The 19,281-nt window shown below is 49.9% G+C and overlaps 1 protein-coding gene across 1 annotated transcript; it reads left to right on the top strand.

Moving 5' to 3' along the window:
- The first annotated feature begins 17,323 nt into the window (after positions 1-17,323).
- Positions 17,324-18,894, top strand: SOWAHD (sosondowah ankyrin repeat domain family member D). The gene has a single exon (XM_038586597.1). The coding sequence runs from the start codon at positions 17,324-17,326 to the stop codon at positions 18,311-18,313; it is 990 nt and encodes a 329-aa protein (XP_038442525.1). The 3' UTR covers positions 18,314-18,894.
- The last annotated feature ends 387 nt before the right edge of the window (positions 18,895-19,281 follow it).

Raw genomic sequence — 19,281 nt, forward strand, 5'->3', positions numbered from 1 at the left:
CCCTGCAGCCTTCCAGAAAATACTGGTCCAGCCTCTGCTTGAACATCTCCAGTGATGATGAACTGGCTCCTTCACAAAGCAGCTATTTGCATGTTAAGATCTCTCTGTGGGTTAGGTAGCTCTTTGTAATCAATGGGACGGCGCCAGTCTCCCTCTCAGTTTCAGCCAGGGCACCGCGCTCTGTGCTCTGCTGCCACAGAAACTCACAGGAATATAAATCGCCAAGGATTTTGCAGATTTCAAGCACTCTTTAATAGACCACCTCTCACTGAATCTTCACAACAGCACGACATTATTCCCCTCCTCGCACCAATGGAGAAACTGAGGCTCAGGGAGATTGAGTGACTTACCGAAGGGAGCAGCCTTGGTAAGTTGCAGAGCCGTGAATTCAGCTGGGGGTCCTGAGTCCAAAGCCCACCCTACACTCCTCCACTCTGAGTCCCCTCCAGCTCTCCCATGGGCCAGCCCTTTGTTTTTTTAAAGGCAGCTGTCATGTTCCCCCGTGAGCCTCCTCCTCCTCCAGCTAAACAGTCTCAGTTTCTCTCAGCTGTTTCTCATCAGAGTCCCTCCACTCCTGGCCACTCCCACGAATGGGCTCCAAAACCTGAGTACCATGTTCCAGGTGGGGTCTGGCCAGTCCCGTGGAGAGCAACCTTCTCGTGCCCCCCCCCCTTTGCTCTGGACACTGTCCCACTGTTCCTGCAGCCTAGAATCAAATGCCTGCATTGCTAACAAAGCCTCATCAATCTGGTGTCTTACTTATTTTTCACTCACAAATATGAATAATTTGCATCTGTGTTTGGTCTGTTTTGTTCCTTTACAAAATCTTCAGTCCCCAGGAGCTCCGAGAAACAAGTGTTATATGAGCACAGAAGGAGATGCATGAGGCAGCCCCGACATTTAATTATACTTTGAAATGTGTGGAGAAGTGTGAAACCTACCCTCCCCGACTTGCTAGATTAGGCTTGTGGGTCCTATCGTCTTTGGAAGGAGTGTGTCCCCTCCCCCTGGATCTCGATGAATGAAACCATGTCTAGTTGTTGCATCCGTGTGGATTTCCAGCAGCTCTGAGCGTCTGGCAGACAGGAAACAACAAATCAAGTGACTATTCTTCACAGCCTGCTCTTGCCAAACCGGCTGCCAGGGGACCCTAGCCACAGAACCCTCGATGATGCCAGCTGGCCAAACTGGAATGAGGGGGCCAAATCGGGGCAGATTCTTACTGCCAGATAAAAAGGAACCAACTCTTGATAGGTAATACTGAGCTGTAGGCTTCAGGCATTTGACCCCGATCCCTCCAGGGGGTCCTGCCAGGGCCAGGCAGGGTTGTTTTCCTTCAAGGGGTTGACAACCTGCGGCATGCATGCCAAGGATGGCAGGCAAATCAGCGATGGCCCTGGGACCAGTCCCTCTCCCTTCCTCTGCTGTTTGTGGGCACTGCTAGCCATTCACTGGAAGAGCTAATCCAAGAACAGTGTCTTCTCTTGAGAGCCATGCTGAGCTTGAGGCCCTCCTTGCCCCCTCTACCAACCTGAAGCAAACCCAGCACATCAGACAGAGAGATTGTGCTCTTAGCAGACCAATTGTAAGAGACCGTCCACACCTGCCCTAACCGGTAGATGAGAACAGAGTTATGATTTCCACAAGGCCATGGAATGCACAGGTGACAGCCACAGACTCGGTGCCATCAAAGCACAGGCCCTGTTTCTTTTTTCTTTTTAAAGATTTTATTTATTTATTTGAGAGAGAGAGAGAGAGAGAGAGAGAGCACAAATGAGGGGAGGGGCAGAGGGAGAGGGAGAAGCAGGCTCCCCGCTGAGGAGGGACCTGAGATCATGACCTTGAGCCAAAGTCAGATGCTCAACGGACTGAGCCACTCAGCCGCCCTTCTTCTTTTTTTTTTTAATCAATTAATTAGCATATAGTGTATAATTAGTTTCAAAGACAGGCCCTGTTTCTTAATCTCCAGAGCCAGGACAAATGACAAGTAAGGATGATACAAAGTAAATCCAAAAATGCTTTCCATTGAGATCGTTGCCCACCCGAGTCAGAACAATATTCAAGTGAACTCAGGCCTTACAAGGTGGCTGAAACATTGAGGCCAAGGCTTGGAGGCCTTGAGTCATTCGGGAAGATGCCACGAGTGCCCAAGTAAGGAGCTATCTTCCCTCATGTACTTCATGCAAGAGGCAGGATGGTCTCCCAGAGGAGCTGCCATGAAACATAGGGCTCGGATGGCAGAGTTGAGTGTGCCTCCAGGAAAGGACTCCAAGACCAGCATTCTCTCCCCTGTCAGGCTCTCCCAGGTCTGAGATCTCCACCATTAGAGCCTCTCCTTCAGTTTTAGGCATTGAAGGCTCATCGTGATAATAAGGCAAATAGTTCACAGTATAAACTATTGGCTAAACATCTGCCCTTTGAGCCACACTGCCTGGGTTTGAATCCCAACTGCACTATTAACTGTGCAATCTTGGGTGAGTCATTTAACCTTTGAACTTCTCTGTGCCTCAATTTTCCCATCTGTAAAATGGAGACAATAATGGAATCTTCCGATGAGGTTAGTTGAGGGATTCAATGAGTTAATACATGTAAACCTAGGAAGTGCTCACCAGATGTTAACTGTTACCATTATGATGGGATCAGATTGTGGAGGGCTTTGAATGCCAGCCTAAGGAGCAATGCGGGCTCAGGTCCTGCCTAGTTTCCAGACTCTACTCCGCCCCACTCTGTGGCTGGAGCCAGTTTCCAAGGATCCACCAACCCTCTAGCGATGGGCTCAGGCCTGCCCCAGGCTCTAGGCCAGAAGGACACCAGAGACAGAGGGACACCACAGAAGCTCCAGCTCCAGGAGTGCCCAAGTGGCTCAATGGTTGAGCATCTGCCTTTGGCTCAGGTTGTGTGATCCCAGGGTCCCGTGGAGTCCCGTATTGGGCTCCCCACAGGGAGCCTGCTTCTCCCTCTGCCTCTGTCTCTGCCTCTCTCCATGTGCCTCTCATGAATAAATAAATAAAATCTTTAAAAGAAGAAGAAGCAGCTCCAGCTCCGTACTCTGAGACTCTGCCTGGGGTCACCCTACTGCTGAGCCAGCCCTAACTTCAGACCTCCGTTCTGATAACTGGGCAGCCCCTCTGTGTCCCCTCCCATCATGCTTCAGTTCTGGCCGCTAAATTATTGCCTTTTCCCCTATGCTTGCTTTGGGGACCTTTCACCCAGCTGGGACATTGAGATGTCAGTCACTGAGAACCATCCAGGCTCCTATATGATAACATGTTGGGTTGGGCGTTCCAGACTGCAAGGGTCCTGTGAAGGGGCAAGTGATTAGGATTTGAGCAGTCAGGCAGAGCTGCCTGGAGGAGCAGAGCTGGGATAGGTAGCAGTCACTCTGGCAGAGTGGAAGGGAAAGGCCGGAGTCTGGTCACATGCCTGGACCTTTAGCTTAGCCCCTTAAAACTCACTTTACAATCTAGTTCTAGTTCCCACTATCCTGTTCCACAGCAGTTAATGGGTCATGTCCAGCTGCATCTGGAGAGATGGCAATGCCCATTAAAACTGAGGACAGCAGTGGCAGGTGTGGACTTTGAGGACGGTGCATCGATGCCCTCTGTTGATGGATGGTCATCGGAGTACCACCAAGCAAGCCCTCAAAATAAAAATGACACTGGATCTTTAAAGGCAGCATCATAGGGCAGCCCGGGTGGCTCAGCAGTTTAGCACCGCCTTCAGCCTGGGGCCTGATTCTGGAGACCCAGGATTGAGTCCCAGTTGGGCTCCCTGCATGGAGCCTGCTTCTCCATCTGCCTCTCTCTCTCTCTCTCTCTCTCTCTCTCTGTGTGTCTCTCATGAATAAATAAATAAAATCTTTTTTTAAAAAGGCAGCATCATAAAATAAATAAAGGCAGCATCATTATATCATCTAAAGCCAACTGCCTCCTCCTCTTTGGAGAACCCCTGAGAGGAACAGGGTCAGGCCCTTATTGTTTTCCACAAACCCTCATCACCAGGTTCAACCCAGGATGAATCAAGTCACTCCTAGAATCCTTTGGGAACCACTTGCAGGCAGCTCACCACTCCTCTGGCTTGGAGTTGCCCACTCCCGCTCTCAAAATGACAGACCATGGGCATGGGTGGTGCACAGGATTTGTTTATACTAGTGCTTTTCAAATGATCTGTGGTGAAAGAGAAGTTTTTTTTTTTTAATTTCCAATCTGTCACGAGCAGATACTTTAGTAAGATAAAAAAAAATGTATCATGTGCTTCAATGCCGCAGTCATATAGAATTTCCATAAATGCTTCTAAGCTCTCAATTTCTTTTCTTATCCTGTTGGACTGGCATCAGTCCACAGACCACACCATTCTAGGCCTCTCTGGATTCCCTCTGCTCAGTGAGGAGATGCCGATGGCACAGCTATCCAACTCCCTAAGAAAGGCTGACTCTCAGGGTGCCTGGGTGGCTCAGTCGGATAAGCGTCTACGTTCGGCTCAGGTCATGATCTCGGGGTCCAGAGATCGAGTCCCACATTGGGCTCCCTGCTGGATAGGCAGCCTGCTTCTCCATCTCCACTGCTTGTGCTCTCTCGTGCACTCTCAGATAAATAAATAACATCTTTAGAAAAAAAAAAAAAGGAAGACAGAAAAGAAAGGCTGGCTCTACTTAGATTCTATCCATTCTCTACCCAAAGCCATGACAGAAGGGATGCTTGACTGATAGATCTGCCACTTGCTAGCAGCCGTGTGACCCCGGACAAGCTGCCTAGCCTCCCTGAGCCTCAGTTTCTGCATCTGTAAAATGCGTATCTTTCTCGTGAGACTGTTGTTTGAATGCAATGAGATACAACACACGGAACGCAGTTGTCAGAGCCTGGCATGTTGCTAAGTCTTACCGTATGCTTGCTAAAACCACATCATCTATGAGGCGATGGACTAGAGGCAATACTGCATATTGGCTAAGGGCCCAGGTTGAGGGGTCACTGCAATTCTGGCTTGGCTTGCCTGCGTGGCCACCTAATCCATTTGTCATCTGTGAAATGGAGATAACACTCAGACCCAACTCCTAGGGCTGCGATGAGGATTCAGTACTCAGCTCTGCGTCTTGCACATAATAAGTGCCCAGTGACTGGTAGTTAGATTCCAATTTTGCCCACATCCTCTCTCTAATCCTAAACCCTACTCTGCCATAGACCACCCGGAGGGAAATGTGCCCTCAGCTGAGAAAATAAGATTCAGCATTCACCATTCTGGCATCTGAAACCAGAAACTACGTGTCACTGAATCAGCCAGAACCTTTGGGGTGTAATTGAAGGAGCGTGGGCACTGGAGGCAAACAGACCTGTTTGAATACTGGCTCCATCCCATATCGGCTGTGTATCCTGCCAGCACTTCAGTTACCTGATTTGTAAAACGGAACCGATGCAATGGACCACTTGTCTCCAAAGTGAAGGGTGTGAGATGACTCACTGAGGTGTGGGAAGAAAATATGAGAACTTCTATTCAAATTTCTTTTGTGACAAAGATGTAAGAGAAATGGAAGTGTAATGTACACAACACATGGGTTGACGCTGGCACCCTCATCCGGTCTCTTTGTGAGATGATGCCCGATAGATGTCCGGAGGGAAGACCAGGAATTCCATGACAGAAAGACTGATGGTGACGCCAGCCCTCTTTCATTTTATTTTTAACTTATTGCAAAGTTCTGCAATTTTTGTGTTGTGTTGTGAATTTCCAGATTATATCATCTGGTTTTAACTAAACGAGTCCTCCCCAAATGGAAAAGTGGCTTGAAGAGATTCCTAGAAAACCACAGCCTGAATGAAGATAATATGAAGGATACAAGTACAAATGGGCAAAGGAAAATGCAGAACCGATTCCTCTCCATTCTTAGTGTGAGCTTCTTATCCGCCCTATTAGAAAGGAACAGCAACAACAAATTGATTCCGGTAAGAAATCAGCCAAAAGAAAAAAGAAACAACAACAAAAAGAAAATATCAAGAAAGCTACTTAAAGTATGATTTGCATCCACTTTGTTAATAATAAACTAATTATAAGTGTGTACTTTGCCTCAATATACTGGCTAATAATAACATGAAGGGATCATGATTAACAGAGTCCATGAGCATGATAAAATGGTTATTTCTCACCACTAAGTTTTCAGGTGATTTGTTACACAGCAGTAGGAACTGAAGGAATAATGAAAAGGTAAGGACTCTTCTAGGTGCTATGATACCCTATTTCTTGATTTAGTTGCTGGTGGTAAATCTGTAAAAATTCATCCAGCTGTACACTTACGATTTGTGTAAAGTATGTCCTAATTTTTTTTAAGTTTACATTAAAAAACTGGGCATCCAGAACATAATGATAAATCTCTGGGGCGGCTGGGTGGTGCCCAACTCTTGGTTTCAGCTCAAGTCATGATCTCAGGGTCGTGAGATCTAGCCCCATGTCAGGCACTGTGCTCAGCAGGAATCTGGTTGAGCATTCTCTCTCCCTGCCCCTCTCCCTACTGGTGTGCTCTCTTTCTCTCTCAAGTAAATAAATAAATATTTTTTAAAAAGATAAATCTCTACTACTTTTTTTGGCAATGTTTAACATCATGTGAGTTTCTTTTTTTTTAAGATTTTATTTTTTTATTCATGAGAGTCAGAGGCAGAGACACAGGCTCCATGCAGGGAGCCCGACGTGGGACTGGATCCCACGTCTCCAGGATCACGCCCTGGGCTGCAGGCAGCGCTAAACTGCTGAGCCACCCGGGCTGCCCTCATGTGAGTTTCTAGACAGTATTCTATTAAATCTCACTAAATGGGATGCCTGGGTGGCTCAGCGGCTAAGTGTCTGCCTTCAGCTCAGGATGTGATCCCAGAGTTCTGGGATCGAGTCCCACATCAGGCTCCCTGAGAGGAGCCTGCTTTTCCCTCTGCCTATGTCTCTAACTCTCTCTGTGTGTCTCTCATGAGTAAATAAGTAAAATCTTTAAAATAAATAAATAAATTTCACTAAATGTAAAGATACATGTTTAGAAGCTTTGTTTGGAGTTTCTTGGTAAATAATGAAAATGAAAAACAAAAGTCCATAGATCCCTTTGGGAAAACACTTGTTTTTCCTATCACGGTAAAAATGGTCAAAATCAGGGTAACTGGGTGGCTCAACTGGTTAAGGGTCTACCTTCGGCCCAGGTCATGATCTCAGGTTCCTGGGATCAAGTCCCATGTTGGAGTCCCAGCTCAGAGGGAAGTCTGCTTCTCCCTCTCCTCTGCCCCTACCCCTCCTCTCATTTTCTCTCTCTCTCTCCCTCTCTCTAATAAATAAATAAATACAATTTTAAGAAAATAAATTAAAATGGTCAAAATAAATCCATGTGAAAAATATGGTGACAAACTGAAATTCATTCTTTTGTCAGCAAATACTGTTGGAAGGCATCTAAAGAACATTCCTGAAGATTTGAGCACAGAGTATTAGAATAAATGATACAGTATGGGAAGTTCGCTATACAACTGGATAAAGTGTTTCTAACATTTGCAGCTTTGTATTTGCTAGATTGTTTAATGAAATCCACAAAAAACTACTTTTTTGTGGGCTACTAAAGGAAATATATAAATATGTCATTTAATCAAAACATGACTTTTTAAAAAAATGACTGGTTTAATTATTTTAAATTATTTTTAAATTATTTTTATTATTATTTTAGAAGACTTTTTATTTATTTATTCATGAGAGACACAGAGAGGCAGAGACATAGGCAGAGGGAGAAGCAGGCTCCCTGCGGGGAGCCTGATGCGGGACTCGATTCCAGGACCCCGGGATCATGCCCTGAGCCAAAAGCAGACGCTCAACTGTTGAGCCACGGGGTGCCCCTTAGTTTATTATTTTATTTTATTTTTTTTTAAAGATTTTATTTATTTATTAGAGACAGAGAGAGAGAGAGAGGCAGAGACACAGGCAGAGGGAGAAGCAGGCTCCATGCAGGGATCCCGATGTGGGACTCGATCCCGGGTCTTCAGGATTCTGCCCTGGGCCAAAGGCAGTGCTAAACCGCTGAGCCACACCGGGCTGCCCCAGTTTATTATTTTAAAAAAAGTTTTAAGTAGGCTCCACACCCAACATGGGGCTTGAACTCACGACCCTGAGATCAAGAGTCCTATGCTCTATCAACAGAGCTGGTCAGGCACCCCCTAATTTTTAAAAATATCTTATAGAAAAACTAGAAATACAGTAGTGCTGCTTTGACAGGGATTTTTTTTCAAAAGGTAGGGGTGGATTTCAAGGTAAGTTACTGAGCAGGTTGGCGAGATGTTACAACTAAGATACTAAAGCATGCAAAGTGCTATAGGATTCATCCAGTATGGTCTAGAAACAAGATATTTTGATACACAGTGTTCTATTTTGTAACAAGGTAGAGAATGACACTCCCATTGTCACTTTGGTACCACATAGAGGCTGTTTATTTTGTGACAAAGTCCTTAAGAGTTTTCAACCTAAAAGATACACTTTCCTTTCCCACAAAGATATGTGTTTCAAATTTCAGTAAATTTACTGAATGTCCTATAGCAGTCAGTGAACAACAAAAAAAAAAAGTCCCAGGGACGCCTGGGTGGGTCAGCGGTTAAGCGTCTGCCTTGGGCCCAGGGTGTGACCCTGGAGACCCGGGATCGAGTCCCACATCGGGCTTCCTGCATGGAGCCTGCTTCTCCCTCTGCCTGTGTCTCTGCCTCTCTCTGTCTCTCAAGAATAGATAAATAAAATCTTTAAAAAAACAATTATAATAAACATACCCAATCTAGCTATTCAAGGTTAAACTGATAGTTTAAGAATGAGGGAGAAAGTAACTGCTCTGTAAGGAAACTCAGTACATGGAGAGAACATTTGGAAAATGAATACATGTTTTTCACTGTTATGTAATTTTATTGCCAACAATGATGTAAGCTGCATACCTAGAAAACCTCTCGTATCTCCACACTTACAAAACTGGGACTGAAATTTTCTACACTGGTTTAAAATCTCTCAAATGTAGAGTTTTTGTGGGTTTTGAAGACATTTGTTAAAAACGCAAAAGTACAAAAGGGTCTGATTGGTTGGCAAGAAAAATGATTGATGGGCACCTGGGTGATTTAGTCGGTTAAACGCTTGCCTTTGGCTCAGGTCATGAAATTAGGATCCTGGGATCAAGCCCCATGTTGGGCTCCCAACTCAGTGGGAGGTCTGCATTTCCCTCCTCCTCTCCCGCTGCCCCAACCCCTCTCGTGCTCTCTCTCTCTAAAATAAATAAATAAAATCTTAAAGAAAGAACAAATGATTGAGATCAGGAAAGGTGACCGTTTACCAGCTGAATTTCATCAAAAACCATTGCATAATTGGTGGGTGGAATTGAAAAATGAGAATCATGATGTAGTAAGCCTAGCCAGTGGAATTTGCCTTCTGTTGCGGGCTGTGTCTCTTTGAGATATCTTTCTCATCTATGACAGCTCCTGAAGCCAAGTGCTGAAATAAACTAAGTTTAGAACCACACCTTTGCGTAGCTACATTACAGTGTTAACCTGTTTTTTTTTTTAATTTTTTAAAAATGTATTCCTGAAAGACGGAGAGAGAGAGAGAGAGAGAGAGAGAGAGAGAGAGAAGAGAGGCAGAGACACAGGCAGAGGGAGAAGCAGGCTCCATGCCGGGAGCCTGACGCGGGACTCGATCCTGGGACTCCAGGATCATGCCCTGGGCTGAAGGCAGGTGCTAAACCGCTGAGCCACCCAGGGATCCCCAGGTTTTGTTTTTTTTTTTAATGAAGCATATGCAATCACATTATCTTGTGAAAAAAATATTTTTTTAAAATTTTTTTTTCTTTAATTATTTATGATAGTCACACAGAGAGAGAGAGAGAGAGAGAGAGAGAGGCAGAGACACAGGCAGAGGGAGAAGCAAGCTCCATGCACTGGGAGCCCGACGTGGGATTCGATCCCGGGTCTCCGGGATCGCGCCCTGGGCCAAAGGCAGGCGCCAAACCGCTGCGCCACCCAGGGATCCCGAAAAAAATATTTATAACACTGTAGTGACAGTCAAAATCGGTTTTGTACTCTATATAAAAAATTTGTTATTTGTAAACAGTTTATTTCATCCTTGTCTCACCCATGAAACTGTCCTTTTGTGTATGCTTTATAATATACATCATATATCAATACGGTAACACACATCATTTTGAAATTACAAAACACTCAAATGCAGAGAATACTGGCTCAAAATATTTTCATTCCAGGGATGTACAATCAAAAACGTTGGGAGAGGGGATCCCTGGGTGGCTCAGTGGTTTAGCACCGCCTTCAGCCCAGGGCGTGATCCTGGAGACCTGGGATCGAGTCCCACGTCGGGCTCCCTGCATGGAGCCTGCTTCTCCCTCTGCTTGTGTCTCTGCTTCTTTCTCTCTCTGTGTCTCTCATGAATAAATAAATAAATAAAATCTTTAAAAAAAAAACACATTGGGAGACCAGGGCGCCTTGGTGGCTCAGTCGGTTAAGCATCCAACTCTGTATTTCGGCTGACTCGAGTTACGATCAGGGTTGTGAGATCAACTCCCGCCCCGCATCAGGCTCCAAGCTGGGTGTGGAGCCTGCTTGAGATTCTCTCTCTCCCTCTCCCTCTGCCCCCTCCCCCGTCCCCAGTCACGCAAGCACGTGTGGGTTCTCTAACTCTCTCTAAAAAAAAGAAAAAAGTTGGGAGACCACTGCTTTTATAGTATCTACCTTGTTTTAAGCATCAATAAGATCACGAACGTAATGTGCTTGGCACATGAGTCCTCAGTAAGTGTCAGCTCTATCAGCATCCTCTATCTTAGCAAAGCACTCGAGGCAGTGTAAGATGTGGTCGAAGGCAAGGATGCCTGGGTGGCTCAGCGGTTGAGCATCTGCCTTCATCTCAGGGTGTGATCCCGGGGTCCCAGGATTGAGTCCCACATTGGGCTCCTTGCATGGAGCCTGCTTCTGTCTCTGCCTGTGCCTCTGCCTCTCTCTGTGTGTCTCTAAGGAATAAATAAATAAAAATGTTTTTTAAAAAGGATATGATCAAAGGCAGGAGCCTTGTAGTCAGGCCAGATTGAATGGGTTCCCCTGACACTGAGTGAACGTGACCACATTATTTTCGTTGGGCTTCAATTTCTCACTAGTCCCCATCTCTTAGAGTTGTAAAGATTATGAGAGAGAGTGCACCTTTTTTAGGTAACAGCTTTACTGAAATATAATCCACATACCATATAATTCACCCTTTTAAAAGTGTACACCTCAGCGATGCCCGGGTGGCTCAGCGGTTGAGCATTTGCCTTTGGCTCAGGACATGATCCTGGGGTCTGGGGATTGGGTCCCACATCGGGTTCCCTGCATGGAGCTTGCTCCTCCCCCTGCCTCTCTCTCTGTGTCTCTCATGAATAAATAAATAAAATATTTTTTAAAAGTGTACACCTCAGTGATTCTTGGTATATTCACCTGGTTATGCAACCATCACCACTATCCAATTCCAGAACCTTTTTGACACCCCAAAGACAAATCTGTACCCATTAGTGGTCATTCTCCAATAGCCCTTTCCTGCCTCCACCCTACCTGCCAGCCCTAGGCAACCACTAACCTACTTTCTCTCTCTATGGATTTGGCTCTTCTGAATATTTCATATAAATGGAATCAGACAATATGCAGTCTTTTGTGTTGGGCTTCTTTCACTTAGCCTCATGTTTTTGGGGCCCCTCCATGCTGTAGCAGGTGTCATTATTTGATTACTTTTTATGACCAAGTAATATTCCACTGCATGGATGCACCACATCTGGTCCATCCACTCATCTGTTGGACACTGGGATCGTTCCTACCTTTCGACCACTGTGCATAGAACTGCTATGAGCTTTCATGTAGGATTATGCACATTTAATACTTGGCACAGGGCCTGCCAGGCAGTCAAGTGCCCAATACCAGCAGGTGGCTGTCACCCTTGTTACTAGGGAGTGCTACGTTGGGTAATGTGGGGCACAGGGTGTCTGGATTCAAAACAGAAGGCAGAAGGCACCATGGACAATATTCATATACCACACAACGCTGCTGACAGCTGTCCCCTGCCCACCATCCCCAAAAGAGTAAGGCAGCACGACAGGGAGGCAGGAGCGCAGACCCTGTTCCATCACTTTTGCTCTATCACTTTTGCGCTGTGTGACTCTGGGCAAGTCACTTAACCTCTCTGAGGCTTAGGTATGAATTGGTGATAAATACTGTCTTTTCTACATACCTCACAGGCTTGCCGCCTGGGTCAAAGAGATAATCAAAAAATGTGAAAGTGTTCTGAAAAATCACAAGGGATTATTATTCCAAGCCTTACATATTACAGAAGCCCACCCACCCCTCTCGAATAAAGTAAGGAAACACTTCGCTCTGTTCACGTCCTCCTCTTTCCAGATTGTTCGCATTCTCTTCAAGATGACGCCTCGGCCTCCTCACCACAGGCCCTGCTGCTACAGCCTCCTTCTTCGCATCTATTTAAGGGCCGAGGGTGAGCCGCCTCGGTGAAAACCTGAATCCACATCAACAAAGGACCCGCAAGGCCTCTTTCCTCCCAGGTTGACATCGGCGCGACCTTCCCGGGGTGCCCCAGCTCCGGTGGGTTAGAGCGCCCTCGTGTGTCTCCACGTGGTAACGCTTCAGGTCTTGTCCGGAATGTGACATTTTCACAGCAGTGTCATATAATGGGTCCTGGATTTTTTTTTTTTTTTTTCTCTAGTCACACTTCAGAGCCCGTGCTTGACACGGGGAAGGCAGTTAAGCATTGCAGCCCAAATCTGAGGAAGCTTAATGTTTGCTCCGGGGCTTCAAGATTTCTTTGTGCTCCCTGTACACCCCTTTCTCAGCCGTTTTGAAAAACTCTGCTCCCTTCGTTCACAGATGTCAACTCAGGCCTACCACCTTCTCCTGTTCCAAGCTTACCCTGCTCCTGGAGCAAGATCGTAACTCTTTAAAAAATATTTTATTTATTTATTCATGAGAGACACAGAGAGAGGCAGAGACACAGGCAGAGGGAGAAGCAGATTCCCTGCGGGAAGCCCGATGTGGGACTCGATCCCAGAACCTCGGGACCATGACCTGAGCCGGAGGCAGGTGCTCAACCGCTAAGCCACCCAGGTGCCCCAAGATCATAACTTTTTTTCTCTAAAATATACATCCCGGGGATCCCTGGGTGGCTCAGCGGTTAAGCATCTGCCTTTGGCCCAGGATGTAGTCCTGGAGTCCCGGGATCGAGTCCCACATTGGGCTCCCTGCATGGAGCCTGCTTCTCTCTCTGCCTATATCTCTGCCTCTCTCTCTCTCTCTCTGTGTGTGTGTGTGTGTCTCTCATGAATAAATAAATAAAATCTTAAAAAAAATACATCCCACTTTACTGAAGGACTGGGGGGGGGGGGTAATTCCAAAACACTAGGAAAGAATTTTAAAAGAGCTTCTAAGTAATTTGTTCTATCAGGCAAGGAAAAGATATTCAGAATGTTAAACCTTTCACAAGGGTATCCTCATATAAAGACCTAACACTTGGAAAGTGGAAAATGACAACCAGAGATGGTCACGCCTGGCAGTGTGTGCGAGCACACGAACACACACTCAAGCATACACTCACACATGCGTTTACACACAGCCACACACTCTTTTGCTCAGTGGGAAAGGAACCTCCTCTCATGGCTTTCTCCTTCACTGAGAATCATGTCATGATATTAGTACAGGTCTCTGGAAGAAAGAAAACATTTTATATCTAGAACCTCAAGAATGTTCCCTACTCCCTCCATCAGCCAGGATTATAGAAGTTGGAGGGACTTCCTTCCCGCATCCCACCTATTCCCCTCTTGCCTGTCTCATAGCTGTGGATTTTTCTAAATCTATCAGCCTCACGGGCAAACTCCACCAAAACCAAAGATACAAGTGCCTTTGGCTTCCCCCCAGGACCGCGTTCCTGGAAAGTGGCATACAAATTACATTTTTTGCAGATCGTTTATCACTCCCCACTGACTTCTAATAAGATAGGCCAGCCCCTCTTCACTGAGATCAAGTTTCAGTGTATGCCTAACACCTCAGCTTGAAGCTTCTCTGCCTCCTGCCATCCTTTCTGACAGTTAAACCATGCCTGAAAAATGAAGAAATAACCGACGAAGACGACAAAACATTAAGTTCTAGTTCAAGTAGTCCAGGATCTGTAAACAAACCCAGAAATACATCAGAGAGGCTATCTGGAAAAGACACCAGGCATCACCATTTGAAATGCAAATACCCATCCTGCAGGCAACTTTGGGGGAGACTGTTTCCAGAGTCTTAAGGGTTTTTGTCCCCTCTCTTGGGAAGGGGCAGCCACTTCAGGTGATAGGCATCTTCATTTTAGGGGGTCAGTACTGCCCCTTCTGCTTTCAGCTTCTTCTACCCCACTCCCAGCTCTGAAACTCCAGAGACCCTCTCTACTGGCATAGAGACAGAGTGCTGTGGCTCTGGGGAATCCGTGTATGCAACTGGCTACCTAGGGTAGGAAGTACTTGCTAAGTAAAGATGGAACCAGTTGTTAGGGAGGTGCCATGGCTTCGGTCTCTGGCAACAGACCCAGGCAAGGGCACGTGCGTCATGGGTGTGTGGTGCTGGTCAGGCAACTGCCTTTGCAGTCTTTGGACTGGAACCAGAGATATTATTAGTGCTGATAGGGAACGGACTTGCCTGCTCAGTGACGAGGAAAGTTAATAGTCCAAGCATTCTTCCCTCCTGCATTCTCCGTGCTGGCATTTTGATTAAAAAATATATATATATATATATATCGCTGCAGCTGTTTGCATATTCTGGAAGTGTGTGTGCATGTATGTGGTTTGGTGTTTACAAATTTGGGGTTATGAAGGGGAGTTTCCAGAGCAACGGAAGTAGCTGCTTGTCAGTCAGGGTTCATTTTGAAAATGAAAGCCTGAAAGCTTGGGGCCCACTCTGAGCCTGGGCCTGGTCTCTGAGGAGTCAGCAAAGGCCAGGAGGTGGCTTTGGCTGGTTGGCTCAGTGAAGCAACTACTGGATCACTCCTTTACTTTTTATGAATCGATGAAATAGGAGTTGTTTTTGGTGTCCTGCAGGTTCTGAGGCAGAGATGTGGGAGCGGGCATGGGGGTTCCAGCAGCAGATGCACCCCACCCCAACACACACGCACACAGTGCCCCCCTCCACATACACACACGATCACATTTTCCCAGGCTGCCGAATCAGAACAAGGTAACAAATGTTTCTCACGCCTCTACTAGGTGCACAGGATAGTGTGACGGAATTGTCAAAGAGTTTCCAGTTTAGCTGGCCTTTTGGAGCAAAGGAAAAGAAACACAACACAGGGCAGTCTGTGCTGGGTGCCAAAGGAGGAATACAACCAGCCGGCTGGGAGGGGGAGAGCCATCACTCTGGGCTAGGGTAATCCAAGGAGGATTACTGGAGAAGGTGGAAGCTGAGGCCAACCTTAAAGGACAAGGAGAATTTCCTAGACAGAAGCTCTGAGGGAGGACGTTCTTTTTTTTTCTTTTTAAAAGCTTTTATTTATTTATTTATGAGAGACACAGAGAGAGGCAGAGGCACAGGCAGAGGGAAAAGCGGGCTCCGTGGGGGAACCTGATGTGGGACTCCATCCCGGGACCCCGGGATCACACCCTGAGCCAAAGGCAGCTGCTCAACCACTGAGCCATGGAGGTGCACCCTGAAGGAGGACATTCTAGAAGAGGAGAGCAGCTTCAAGATATGCTCAGGTTAGGGCAAGTCCCTTTGTTGGGCTGGAATCTGGGGCTTGTGTGAGCGATCTACAGTTGATAAGCCTGGCTTGAATGCCAGTCCTTGGTGCCAGAACAAAGGCTATGGTGTCACACAGACCTGCTCTGCTACTTCCTGCTGAGTGACCTTGAGCAAGTGGCCTGACCTCTCAGCAAACTGGGGACAGTAATCACACTTAGCTTTTGATGTGGCTGGGAGGATTCAAAGTGTTTGTATCTATATATCTACATCTATCTATCTAAATATATGGCATCTAGCACAGTGCCTGGCACATAATAAATGTTCCAACATTGATTACAAATGCATAGGCTGTCAGGAAGGAAAGCTCAAGATATTTAGGGCAAAATATTTGAGGGCCAAGGAGGAAAGGTCTCTGATACCTTCCATCACGGTGGCCCAGTGGAGTGAGCTGGCTTGGCTTGAGACCCACATCCCCTTTGGCCTAGACTGTTGGGACAGTCTTCTGGCTTCTAGTCTCTGCGGCTCCCAGAGTCACCTTCTGAAACGCCACCTTAATCATGACTGTGTCCCTCTCTGACTCAAGAATCTTCTTTCAGGGCCTCAGTCGCTCAAAAACTGAACTCCCTAACATGGTGGGGGCAGGAGGCAAGACCTACCACTTACTGAGGGCAGGGAAGAGCAAAGAGAAGGCCACTGTTAGAAGTAAAAAGGCAAACTATCCTCAAGGAGACCACAGAGGGCAGGGCATTCCCGCGGCCACTGGCTGCTTCTTGGAGGCGACCTGGGAGGATAAAGAGGGGAGGCCGGGGGGCCGGGCAGGGACCCGCGGGGAGGAAGGGAGTATCCCTTCTCCGTCCCCCGCCAGAGCTTCTGCCTAGACCCCTGTCTCCGGTTCCGCGGCAGGAATCCCGGGCAACCCCGCGCTCTGCGGGGAGGGTCAAGGCCAGACAAAGGGCAAGGCGGGGGAGCCCGAGTCCCGGGCCGCCTCGGCGAATCTAGAGGCGGGACGAAGGCGCCTCGGGGACAAAGTGCAGGAGATAAGAGGGAAGGGCGAAGGAGGGGGGCGGGGAGCCAGCGCCCTGGAGCTGCAGGATCGCGCTCCCGGAGGCCTTGGCTGCCAGCCGAGCCCTGCCCGCCGGGGAGGGGGCGCCCTAGAGCCTCTTCACCCCGGCAGCTGCGGGGATGCCGAGAAGCCGGCGGCGCGGCGCCCGGGGCCCGCTCGCCCCCACCCGGTGCCCGCCCCGCCGTGGCGCGCGGTGCCGGAGGCGGGGCCGCCCGGCGCACCTGGCCGCTCGGGGCGGGGCCGCCCGCGACCCGGGACCGGGGAGGCGGCGGCGGTCCCCGCGGGGCGCTGCAAGGGCTGGCCCCGGGGACCCGGCCCGAGCTCCCACACTCCACGCCCCCCACCTCCCGCGCGGGGCCCTCCCCCGGCTCGCTGGCTCTCTCCCTCCCCCTCCCCTCCTTTGCTCCCTCCCTCCGAGCCCAGTTGCTCAAGCCGCTTCCTTCCCCAACGCCAGCGCCAGTTCCTCTCCCGGAGGGGCCCGGGAAGGGCAGCGGACGCTCCGCCCGGGAAGCGCGGCGGCGGCGGCGGCGGCGGCGGGACCATGGCCGAGCCCCGAGGGACCGCGGGACCGGGGCCCAAGGCCTCCCTGGTCGCCACCGCGCTGAGCCCGCGGAGCGCCCCGCCGCCCCGCCCCTCGAGAGCGGACACCGACAGCCTGGGCAGGTACCGGGGCCACGCCGCCGTCGCCTCCCGGGACCCCCTCCTCCACGGCTCGCTGATGCTCTCGGCGGCGGCGGGCTCGGGCCGCCGGCGGGGAGCGCTGCGGGAGCTGCTGGGGCTGCAGGGGGCGGCCCCCGCCGGCCGGCTGTCGGAGGAGCGCGCCGAGGAGCAGTCCCCCGCCGGGGCGAGCGCGCCGAACGCGGCGAATGGGCCAAACGGGCCGGGCGGCGGCGGGCTGGGCCTGGAGCCCCACGAGCACGCGTGGATACTGGCGGCCGCCGAGGGCCGCCTTGAGGTGCTGTGGGAGCAGCTGGAAGCCGAGCCCGGGCTGCTGCTGCGGGGCGACCCGGTCACGGGCTACACGGTGCTGCACTGGCTGGCCAAGCACGGGTGCCACGAGGAGCTCATCCTGGTGCATGACTTCGCCCAGCGCCGGGGCTTGAAGCTCGACGTGAGCGTCTCGGGCAGCGGCGGCCTCACGCCCCTCCACCTGGCGGCCCTGCAGGGCCACGACATGGTCATCAAGGTGCTGGTGGGCGCCCTGGGGGCTGACCCCACGCGCCGCGACTACAGCGGCCACCGGGCCTGCCACTACCTGCGGCCCAACGCGCCGCAGAGCCTGCGGGAGCTGTCGGGGGCCGAGGAGTGGGAGACGGCGGGCCGCAGCGAGCGGAACAATGCCAACAACAACAGCAGCGGCGCCGCCCCGTGGACGCCGCGACGGTCCCCGAGCTCAGTGGGCACGAACTCCGCGGAGACACAGGCGAGAGCAGCGGCGGCGACCGGCAAGGAGAAGAACTACACGGGCAGCCGGATGGCGCAGATTCAGGGCCTCCTCCGCCAAGTGTTCCCCTTCTTCCAGGACCGTTGAGGGCCACAGACACTGGAGAGCGCGGAGGGACGGCGACGCTGCGTCGAGGCCCCTGTCTCGGGTTGTCTTGGGCCGCACCCGAAGGGGTGGCAGCTCTGGCCGCAGCCGAGTGCGCCGGGCCGGCGAGCAGCGAACCACCTACAGGTTTGTCGCAGATGCCTGTCCCGGGTCTCCCGCGGTCATGGGTCAGGAGACCCGGGGACCAGGACGCGCCCTAATCGAGACGGAGAGCGCAAAGGCCAATCTGTCCTGGCGCCGAGGCCCAAGACTGGGGGACTAAGGAGTTAGGGGCAGGAGTGTGGTCCTGCTTGGGAGAGGAAGTCAGGCTTCCAGGAGCCGTTTCTGGGCAGGCAAAAGCTCAGGGTATTGGGAAGCACTTGCTAGAAGAAGGAGTTAAGACTGTAAACCACGGATACAGAGGAAGCGCCCAACTGAAGGCTGGACTCTGCTATTCCTGCGGGCGAGTCGTCCTTCCCCCCCAGCCTGCTCCGAGACATCCAGGCTCTACCGGTACTTGTTCTAATGTAGCGCGGATGACTTCTTAAGCATATTAAAGCGGGGTATGTTTTCCTTTCACATGACAAAGCTGTCCTTGGGGTGACTTTTTCCCCCCCCATTAACCACTGAGTGCGCCAAGCTTTCTACATTCGCAGGGAAAAGTTCACCAATCCTTGGCCCTGAGCTAGTGATCGGGCTGCTCTGGACCTCGTTCCCACAGCAAATGGCCAAGCCACCCGCTGGCAGGAGCTGCATTCACCTGGGCTCCGAGTAGAGACAGGCAGTTTGCCTGTCTCCTGGGCTCTTTGGCAGCTAGGTCCTGCTCCCGGCACAAGTCTCATCCCAGGCCAGTTGTCTGTAATGGGGGGGGGGGGGGGGTAAAAAGGGAAAAATCTCCAAATGTACATTTCTGATGTTTTGTGGTGAGTCATGTAATTTACCTTGACTTCTGCCTTCCTGTGAGACACACC

The sequence above is a fragment of the Canis lupus genome, chromosome X, assembly GCF_011100685.1.
Source record: "Canis lupus familiaris isolate Mischka breed German Shepherd chromosome X, alternate assembly UU_Cfam_GSD_1.0, whole genome shotgun sequence".
Classification (NCBI taxonomy): Eukaryota; Metazoa; Chordata; class Mammalia; order Carnivora; family Canidae; genus Canis; species Canis lupus.